This window comes from Ichthyophthirius multifiliis (assembly GCF_000220395.1).
Source record: "Ichthyophthirius multifiliis unplaced genomic scaffold scaff_1120509251006, whole genome shotgun sequence".
In the NCBI taxonomy this organism is placed as follows: domain Eukaryota; phylum Ciliophora; class Oligohymenophorea; order Hymenostomatida; genus Ichthyophthirius; species Ichthyophthirius multifiliis.
The window spans coordinates 58,381-69,653 of NW_004086291.1; the positions used below are offsets into that span (position 1 = coordinate 58,381).

General features: G+C 15.5%; 1 protein-coding gene across 1 annotated transcript, besides 11 other annotated features; it reads right to left on the minus strand. All coding sequences in view use genetic code 6, as the record gives it.

Annotated features, from left to right (window-relative positions):
• Positions 1 to 270: 270 nt before the first annotated feature.
• Positions 271 to 306: a microsatellite.
• Positions 307 to 403: 97 nt separating this feature from the next.
• Positions 404 to 442: a microsatellite.
• A 593-nt stretch (positions 443 to 1,035) lies between these two features.
• Positions 1,036 to 1,076: a microsatellite.
• Positions 1,077 to 5,031: 3,955 nt separating this feature from the next.
• Positions 5,032 to 5,064: a microsatellite.
• A 1,255-nt stretch (positions 5,065 to 6,319) lies between these two features.
• IMG5_127950 (ras oncogene family protein, putative) lies at positions 6,320 to 7,381 on the minus strand (the record flags this gene model as incomplete). Its single annotated transcript, XM_004032153.1, has 5 exons — positions 6,320 to 6,417; positions 6,478 to 6,665; positions 6,713 to 6,824; positions 7,026 to 7,185; positions 7,247 to 7,381. 5 exons carry the CDS (start codon positions 7,379 to 7,381, stop codon positions 6,320 to 6,322), a joined length of 693 nt encoding a protein of 230 aa, XP_004032201.1.
• Positions 6,843 to 6,959: a microsatellite.
• Positions 6,853 to 6,948: a microsatellite.
• A 103-nt stretch (positions 7,382 to 7,484) lies between the features above and the next one.
• Positions 7,485 to 7,520: a microsatellite.
• Positions 7,486 to 7,534: a microsatellite.
• Positions 7,535 to 7,959: 425 nt separating this feature from the next.
• Positions 7,960 to 8,013: a microsatellite.
• Positions 8,014 to 11,167: 3,154 nt separating this feature from the next.
• Positions 11,168 to 11,273: a microsatellite.
• Positions 11,201 to 11,273: a microsatellite.

Genomic DNA, 11,273 nt, shown 5'->3' on the forward strand with positions numbered 1-11,273 from the left:
AAATACGAATTATAATAATAATTTTTTATTATAAGTTAAATATATAATATTATTTTAAATAAAAAATTATATTCTCCTTTTTTTTTATTTACTATACTATTTTTATTAAAATTCATTATTTATTGATTCGTCAAAATTATTTTTATAAAAAGGACTATTTACAATTATTTTTTTAAGAATATTTAAATAATAAAAATAGAAAAAAAAAGTCTGATTGTATTTTATCTATTTTATTTTATAAGTTATGTTATAAGTATTTATGATTTTTTTTAAAAAATTATTGATTATATAAAAAATAATGATTATTAATAACTAATAGAATATTTGACAATTTCAATATAAAATATTTTTATTGATATATATTTAAAATAAATTGAATATATTTTATATTAATAAAAAAGTGAAATAAAATTAATATATATAAAATTAATAAATAAAATTATACTGTAATATGAAATACGTGTAGTGTCAAAAAATATTTACATCAAAAAAATTAAATTAATTATATAATATTACTTTATATTATAAAAAATAAGTATACAACACTAAAAAAGGCTGTGAAAATTGATATAATGTCACTTTTCACAATTTATAATCATTTATGATATGATACATGATTTTAATTTAAATTAAATATAAGTATAACAAGGGTTTCGATATTACCTTAATTTATATTTAAATAATATTTATAAAAAATACTTGGATAAAAAAAACATAAATATAAAATTATTATTTTTTTATTTATGTGAATTTTTCTATATTTAAAAAATAAAAATAAAATTATTATAAGCATATATTTTTTTAATTTAATTTATGATTTTTATTTTTAGATATTAATACACATTTATTATATATTATATTTTGTTAATAAGGTTAAAAGATTTTTATTAAAATATATATTTTTTTTTTTTTAATATTATTAAAAATATAGCGCGCGCAAATACTTTTGGCGTATTTTATATAAAATAAATATTTAATTTATAAAAAAATATATTTTCATTGTATTTAAGTTTAAAAGATTTAAATTAAAATAATAATAAAAATAAATTTTATTTCCAATAAAAAAAATTATATTTAAGAAAAAAAAAAAAAAAAAATGAAAAAAAACAATTAAAAGGAATTTTAAGAAATTAACTTTGATGAATACTCTAAAAATATGAGAAAAGATTTGTCAAATCCTGAAATAAGATAAGAAGACGGCAGTTTAAACCATAAATATTTTCTTTAAAAACATGGCTTATATTGGTCTTCAAAAAATTAATAATAATTAATAAGAGGAATTGAAATATTTGGTAAATTATTAAATTTGAATCTTGTTTTTTATCTTTATAATTAATCTAAAGGAATTGGTGAATGGAAGGATATTAATTATTATGAATTTAATGATAAAGCCGTAAAAATAAAAAAGGAAATATGCAATATTTATTTATTTTAAAAAAAGAATCCAGTCGAATTAGAATTAAGAACATGTATGCTTTTAGGAATAAGTGATTTGAGTGAATATCAAGGAAAAAAATTTACATAAGAAGAATTAGAATAATAAAGATTAAAAAATCTTTAAAAAGGAAAAACATAAAATAAATTAAGAGATAATATATATTATGTAATATGAAAGTATATTTGATTTTTTAATATAAAAATAAATTATTATGCATTTATATTACATATTTTTTACTAATAATATATTTTAATATAATTATATATACATTTATATGTATATTTAAGATAATAAAAGATATTAATTCTTATAAATTTTTAATAAAGTTAAGATATAAATAGAAATTATAATATTATATAAATATTTAAAATAAATAATGATATTATATAGCATTAGGCTTTTATCAAGCCTAATTTTTTTCATATATATTGCATAGTTTGTTACTTTTTATTTAAATAATTCCATATTTTTTTAAAGTTTAAAGAATCTTTTACTAATATTAATCAAAACTTGTTTATAGTAATAAGTTATTTATTACTATATTCTCTTTGTTACTAAAATAAAATATTTTTTGTTAATATTGATTGTCATTAAATACAAATATTTAAAAAGTAAGTTATTTTTAAAACTACAAGAGATATTCAATTGATCATATATTAAGAGTATTTTATTTTTAGAAAAATTTTTCTATTTAAAGTTAGTTTTTTAAAAAAGTTTTCTTTTTTTATGAAACAATTTTTTAAATTTTTTTGTTTTGTTTATTTTCTATGTTTACATTTTAAATAACTTTAACGAAGATATTTTAGAAATTTATAATTTTTTTATAAGCAATAATTTCTTCAATCAATTTTTATAATATTTTTAATAATTCTTTCTTTAGTTTTCATTCTTTTTATTTTGGAATTTATTATTTTAAAATCTAAAAAGAATATACTTTTAATTCTTTATCTTTTACATATATTTAATAATAATTATTTTAAGTTTCGATTTATGTTTCTTTATTTTTTATGTATTTAAATATCCTATTTTATGTCAAATTATGTGTTAATGCTTTAGATATATTTTTGGTATTAATTCTTAAATAAAATCATATATTTAAGTCCTCCTTACAGAATTAATTTATTTTATATGATAAATAAAATTCATTCGATTTATAATTTTTAATTTTTTATCTTCATAAAAAAGATAAGATACAATTAAATAATATTCTTTTAAAAAAATTATTTTGATTTATTATATATTTATTAAATAAAACTCTTTTCAAGATTAATTATTAATATTTATTTTTGTTTGAAAGATTTTTATTAAATAATAAATTGATTTATCTTAAATTTCTTACATATTTTATTTTTAAAAATTGAAAAAATTCTGAATTATTATTCATTTTAAAAACATTAATTTGCAATTTATTTTTATTCTGGTTGAAATTATGAATATTGTAGAGTAAAATTTTTAAGAAAAACATGGTTTTAGAAATCATTTTATTTTTAATATTTTACAGTTAAAATTATTATTTAAAGGGGTATAATGACTAGCAATTACTTTATATAGTTTAATTTAAAAATTATTGAATTAATTAAACAATTATAAATTTTATTTTATTTTTATAACAATTTATTAATTAGTTATTTAATAATAAAACTTATGCTCATTCATAATTATAATCTATTATGTTTGCCTTCAATATTATATATAAGTAAAAAAATTAATAATATTACATTAAATAAATAATATATTTAATTCTTAATAATAATATATTTAATAAATTTTTATATATTTCTAACAAAAAAAATCTAAATAAAAATATTGTTTTTACACCAAATAAAAATATATGTATTTTATATAATATTTTCATATATAAAATTCATATTTAACAAAATTGAAATTATAATATAGTTTATAAAAAAAAAGTATAAAATGTCAAGCGCAAAAGAACTCTAAAGTAAATTAAATGAAGATCGAATAAAATTATCAAATCACATAATTGGTTAATTTGAAGAAAACGATGATTTGCGAATATTTTGTATGAAACATAAAAACCAATTAATTGTAAAAATTTGCAATAACGAGAAATGCCAAAAAGCTACTTAATTATTTTGCGTTGAATGTGTATTTGAAGAAACAGAACATATATAAAAATGCAAAAAATACATTTATCCAATAGAAATAGGAATACAATAAATAGCTTAACGTTTTTTAGTGATATGTCCTGAGAATTCCTAAGAAATATATAAGGAGTATTTCGAATAACTAACCTAAAAAGAAGGTAAGAACATATAAGATTCCGAAGAGTTTATCCAATAATAAAAATAAAAGCTAAAGATAGACATTGATATGATAACAGATTCATTTTAGAAATATATGCAGTCTATAAAAACTGAATTATCGAGAAAAATGGATGAATAAATAAAAAATTATAAAAGTAATTATTAATATTTAAGGAAACTTCTTGAATAATAGAGTGGATATACATATAAAATGCTAAGAGAATATTCCGATTATAAAAATATTATAAAAAAAATAAATAATCAATCAATGGATTAAGCCGCTGAGTTTTTCTAAGAAATTAAGTAAGTTCTACTTTAATATACTCAAGGGGATTATTCCACTGAATAAAATATTAACCAAATTTAAGATTTGTATTTACTTTTGGTTAATTAGACTATAAATCCTCCTACTTATTAATCTGGGAATTTCAGAGACTTTTCCTTTATTAGTATTAAGTTATAAGTGGAATTATTGAGTAATAAAATTGTAGATAGTCTTTAGTCTAATATTATTAATGTACCTCTTTAAAAATTTATCGTTGAAGAACAGAACGCTCACGAGGAAAATCTTCCTTAATTTTAATTAATGAAATCTTAAAATAATTGTGTCGAATAAGAAACTTATTCTGAATAGGCAGCTTTAAATACTAATAGAAATTCAATAATGAACTTTAGTAGTTCGAGAGAATCTAATCTTAATTTATTGGGTAATTCTAGAGTTAAAATTATAAAATAAGAATATGAATCACCTAATAATGAAAATATAAGTAGTTATACAACAAATAATTATAATAAAAAATAAACAATAATTCTTCCTAGTATTTTAAATAATTAATGTTAACAAGGTATTTTTTTTAAAAAAAATAATAATAATTGTGATTGATTATTCATAAATATTTATTTTCTTCTTTTTTTTTTTAAAAAAAAAGGTGTAAATAGATCACAAATATAATTTTCATTAGAAAGAAAGAATTGTATGATAAAAAAATACTAAAAAAACTTTTTCATAGAAAAAAGTGATGTTAAAAAATCTCTTGCTATTATTGATAATGTTTGTGTGACTTCGATTGCTGTAATTGCAGAAGATATTATTGCTTTGGCATTATCTAATAATTATATTCAAATTTATTGTTTAGAAAATAATGAACTTTTATAAGAAATGGAATGTAAAAATTGGATTTATACACTGGCAATTCTTAAAGTTCATAGAAATCCCTAATAGGGCCCTCCCCCTTAGTTATTTAAATCTATTGGGTAGTAAATATTGGAAAATAAATAAGCTAAAATGAGTGATTTTGGATTTAAATTAGTAACATTTTTTTTAAAAAAAAAAAAAATTAAAAAAATAAATATAAAAAAGTTAGGTGGAAGTGAGAATTCAGTAAAAATTTGGGATACAAATTTCGTTCGAGATGAAAAAATATATCCTATAGTAGAATTTAGGGTAGAAGGTTTTTTTAGAGGACTTTCTCTATTAGATTTAGAAGATGAAAATAACTTAGTTTGTGGAGATTGGGATGGACATATATATATATGGGATTATATAGACGAGAAAATGACATTTAAATTAGAAACAAAAGGCTTAATAGTAAATAGGCTTGCTTTAATAAAACAATACGAGACCTTTGTATCATCCCATAAAACAGATTACGAATAAGGAGGAATTTTGATTTGGAAATTATAATACGAGAAAGTTTTTAAGGATGAAAATAATAGTTTGAATACAAAGAATAGTGAATAATTGAATTAAATATGTGACATATAATAAAAAAATGTACTTGTAGGATGTGTTTTGGTAAATAGATTAAGTACAGCAAATGATGTGAATACTTTTTTGCCTTTAAAAACTAATCCGACTTATATTGTAACTAGTGAGAAAATCACATTAAATTATGGGATATTGAAAAGGGGAAATTAATTAAAACTCTATGCAAATGTGAAAGTAAAGTTAATGATTTATTACTTATAGAAAATACGGGTGTTAAAAATAATTATTTTGTGGCAATTTTGGCAAATAGTTCGGTTCTGAAAATGGTTGATTCGAATGAATTTTTGGTCGGATAGTATTAACTAGAAGATTTCCCTTGTGAGTTGTGTAAGAAGTATTTCTATGGGACTAAAATGTCGTTTTTGGATACTTAGGATGGGAAACTTTTTTAGTTGTGCCCAGACATAAACATAATTGTATACATTTTAATGAAAATATGTGTTAATAAAAATATAATGTAATTGAAAAGTAAACTTCTACGAATATTTAATAGTCTGTTAAAAAATAAAATTCGTTAGTTTAAGATTTGTAGGGTTGTGTGTTAAATATGAAACTCCATGTTGATGGGTTAATTCTTAAAATTGCAAAAATAACTTAAAGTGAATTTTGAAAATAAAGTTTTTATAATTACATAGCTATTTTATATATATTAAATACATATATATATAATTATTATTCTTTATAATTGATTTTTATTGAAAATTTAATGCTAGTTCTTTTTTATAAAATAAAATATAGAAAATTTAATTGTTCTTGTTGAAATAAGAAAATAAAACATTTACAATTATTATTTTTTTTGAACACTAAAGAATCAAATTCTTAATATATAATTTATATATAATATATTCAGCAACATTTTTTTTTTTTTTAATTTTATTCTTCTTATTATATGTGTTTTTAATTATCTAATTATATGTTTTAATTCTGAATAATATTCTAATTTTCTAAATTAATATTTTTAATTAAATATATATAAAAAAAAAAAATTCTAAATATTTATTTACAATTATTGTTTTAGTTCTATTATCCAGATTATTAGTTTTAAACAACTTAAGATATTTCAGCACCAGGTAACATACATGCTATTTCTTTAAAAAGTTATGGAATATTCTCACCTGATAAAGCACTAACTTCAAAATATTTAACATCTAATTCTTTTGATTTTTATAATCCATCAGCATATTAAATTTGTCTTTTATTTAAAAATATTTTTATTATTTAAAATATATAGAAAATTACCTCTTATCTTACATATCGGTTTTATTACCAACTAAACATATAATTACTTCTTATCTTCTTTCGTTACGAACATCTTCAATCCATTTTGTAACATTATCAAAAGATTATCGATCTATTTATATTAAAAAAGATATATAAAAATATATAAATTAATATATAAAATATATATATAAATAATATATATATAAATAAATATATATATAGATATTAATATATAAAATAATATATATATAAATTTTTATATATAATTTTTTTTTTATTTTATTATTTTATTTATAAAATTTTAGTAAAATATATGTAGATTTTTAAGTACTAGTAACATCATAGCACACGACAGCAACTGCACTATCTCTTATATAAGAAGGTATAAGACTTCTAAATCTTTCTTAACCTGCAGTATCCCATAATTATAATCTTATTGTTCTATCTTCATAATAAAGTGTTTTTGAAATAAAATCAATACCTACTGTTGGCTTTTTTTTTATATTGTAAAAATATTTTTATTTTTATTTTCTTTTTAATTGTTGGTTTTACATGATCTTTACCATCAAATGTATCAAACATAAATCTATTAATTATTGATGTCTTTCCTACAGCTTAATCTCCTAAGAACACTAATTTATATTTTTATAGAGGTGTTGCTAAAGAACCTTTAGTATCTTAGTTCATTAATTTTTTTTTTTTTAATTTTATTTTTATTTTATATATATGTTTTTTTATTAATTTAATTTTAAAATTAAACATTTATTTATATTTTATATAAAAAAGTAATATATTATTTTATATTAATATTTTTTTATTTTAATATAAATATTTTATTATAATTAATTAATTCATCTTAATATTTCTTTTTAAATATCTGTTTAAATTATATATACTGTTAATTCTAAAATAAAAATATATAAAAGTTAGTTATATTAATTTAATCGAATAGAAATAAATAGATTTCATTCAAAATAAATATATTGAAATTTCATTTATAATTTAAATTTTGATTATTCAATTTTTATATAAAATTATATTTTTAAAAATATCAAGTTTCAGTAAAAATAAATTAAAAATATCTTAAATATTTATAAAATGTATAAATAAATATATTATTATTAAAAAATTAAAGTTCCAATTAAACTTTATTTTTTATTGTTAAAATAAGTTTGAAATAGTTTTTTTAAAAAATAATAAATATAAAGTTAAAAATATTCTACCCATAATATCTCTCAGTAAAAAATTATAATTAAGACTATATTTTAATATTTAAAATTATTCGAATTAATAATTTCAAAATATTAATAATAATTTAATTAAAATTAATTAAAAAATTTAAATATTTGATATATTTATTTATTTAAATTATAAATCTATATGATATTTTTTTAATTTAAATTAATAATCAATATTATCCATATTAAATTAGGAAAAAAATTTATAAATTATAAGTAATAAAAAAATATTAAAATTAGAATATAATTAAAATAATAATTGCTTATGATATATTAAATAATATATAAATTATAAACAATGAATAAAATTAAATAAATATAAATACAATTATAGTTATAGATATAGATCTATATTTTAAAATTAAAAATTAAAAAATATGAATTAATATTAAAACAAAATTATATATTTTTCATTTTTTTTTTTATTATTTATTTATAATTAATTTGAAAAAAAATCAGAGGATGCCTTTTAAATTTAATTGAGTTTATAAATAATATGAACAAAAATATTTATTTTTAATTTACATAAATTTAATCTTATTATTTTGTAATAACAAAACATAAATAAATACATTATTAAATATTAATAAAAAATTTTGATAATAGAAATATTATAATTATATAAAAATATATATTTATTTATTATGTATATAACGTCAAAATATTTAGATTATCAAAATTAAATAAAAAATCTAAACTATATAATACAAACTATAATTAAAAAATCAATATAATTCATTGAAAATCTACGAAAATTATTATTATGTCACTTTTCAAAATAAAAAATTAATTTAACATATTATATATGTTTCTATATAAATTAAAGTGTTAAAATTTTTTTGATGTTTCATATAATAATATAATTTAAATAAATATTTTTTTTTAAAAAAAAAAAATACTATAAATTAATAGTAGAAATATATGATATTATTATAAATATATATAACTATATTATACTTATTTATTTTTAAGTATTTTAAATGCTTTTTTATAATATTTATAATATATATTATTGTAAAATAATCAAAATTATAATTTATATATGTAATATAAAATTAAAATATTACTATTTAATTAAAGATTTTTATGTTTATTTGTATATACTTTTTCAAAATAATAGATATTTTTATATTTATACATATTTGCATAGATAATTTTCTTTTTATTTAATTAAAATAATTATATAATTTTTTAAAAATAATACATCATCAAAAAAACATTTTTTTATCTAAATATAAAGTCTTTTATAAAAATGGGAAATTAAATATCTTTGAATTAAAACTAATATAATGGTGTATTAAGTTTATGTAATAGTATGTGTTCTCCTTAATATAATAACGTATTTAAATTTTTTAGTAATAATAAGCAATTAAATTATTTATTAATTTTTTATATTATTTTTTTTTTTATTGAAGAATTATTTAAAGTATTTGAAAAAAGAATTAAAAAATTTAATTAATGATTGCGATTGGGCTTAATAAATATTAAACAAATTAAAAGTATTTATTGGAAATTCAGATAAAATATATTAATTATAATTTATTGAAGCAACATAAAAAATATATAGTATCTTTTAAATTTAAAAATATATTATATATAAATAATATGGTCTTTAAAATATATAAATAAAATATTATATTTATTTATTTAATATTTACGTATACTATAATATTATTTTTATTATTTTTGAATTTTATTTTAATTTGGAATAAAAAAAATAGAATTAAATGATAATCTTTCTCAAAAAAAAGTTATTAAAGTATAAATAAGAGTATATAGAATTCTGAGATAATATAAAAATATAAAAATTTATTAGATTAAACATTAATTATAGAAGAAAATTTACATTAAATTTAATTTCATAACGATTGTTTAAATAATGGAAACTAATCTAATTAAACAAATTAATATTCAATAAATTCAATATCTTCATATGCTTATCCTACCTTTTATTATTAAAAAAATTCACAAACAAAAAATAAACATTAATATAAATAATTAAAATAATATGTAAAATAAAATAAAATTATAGCACAGCATTTAAAAGATGAAAATAATATTTTTGCATATTTAATATAAAATTTTTATACTTTCTTCATCTAAAAATACTAATAAAGCTTATATTAAATATAATATTAATAGAAAAGCAAAAATTCATAAATAAACAAAAAAGAAATTATAGATTCTGCTATTTAAGATTTATAATAATTTATAAGGTAATTAATTACATGATTATATATAAAAATATTCAAATAAAATAAATAAATAAAGAGTTACTTAAGAATCTGTAATGCTATATTATAATTTAAAAAATAATAAAATTAATTAATTTTATACAAACGAAAATATGATAAATTTTATTACATCTATTATATTCACAAATAAATAAATGTACGATATACTTTTTTAATTATTATAAACAGAAAATATATAGTAAGAAGAAAAACTTAAATTTGCAATAAATTAATTAATAGATATATCTCCTTAAGAATTTCAAATTTAAGATAAATTAGTTTAAATGAAAGAACTTTGTATCATTATAAATAAAATAGTATCAATAATAATATTATAGTTAAAAAAATAAGAAACAGTACAAAAGAATAAATTGTTAAAGAAAATACTAATGGAAGTTACGATGATTATTAATAAATAATTTAATATAAAGATCTTAAGATAGAATATGAAATGAATATTTAAAATAATTGTAAATTTTTTAGTGATTAAAATTTTTAAAATAATAAAGAAGTAAAAGCAAATTAATCTGAATAAAATGAATAAACGATATCATTAGTAGATTAGCAATAATAATAAAGATTTAATTAATTTTAAAGCTATTAAGAATGTATTTAGTATATTTAAAGTATAGATTAGTGTAATGATCCTTTAGGAAAACTTAAATTAATAATAAAATCTAATGAAAATATAGTTATGTGTATTAATAATTATTATATGAAAAATAAAATTGATGCAATTAATAATTATACTTTAGATGCAGATGATTTAATTTCTATTTTTAGTTACATTTGCGTATAAGGTAAAGCTTTTAATTTATTTACTCATATGAAATTAATTGAATATTTTATAACTGATAATTTGTTAAATTCAAGCAGTGGATATTATCTAACTACTTTACATATTTGCTTAGAAAATATTATAAATTATTAAATACATGAAAATGGTTAAAATTAAGGTGATAAAGATAACTTGTTAAATATTATAAATAGTAAATGATTGCATATAATTAATAATATATTTATTTATATTAAAAATATATATATATATATATATATATATATATTCATATATATATATATATATATATATATAATAATATANATATA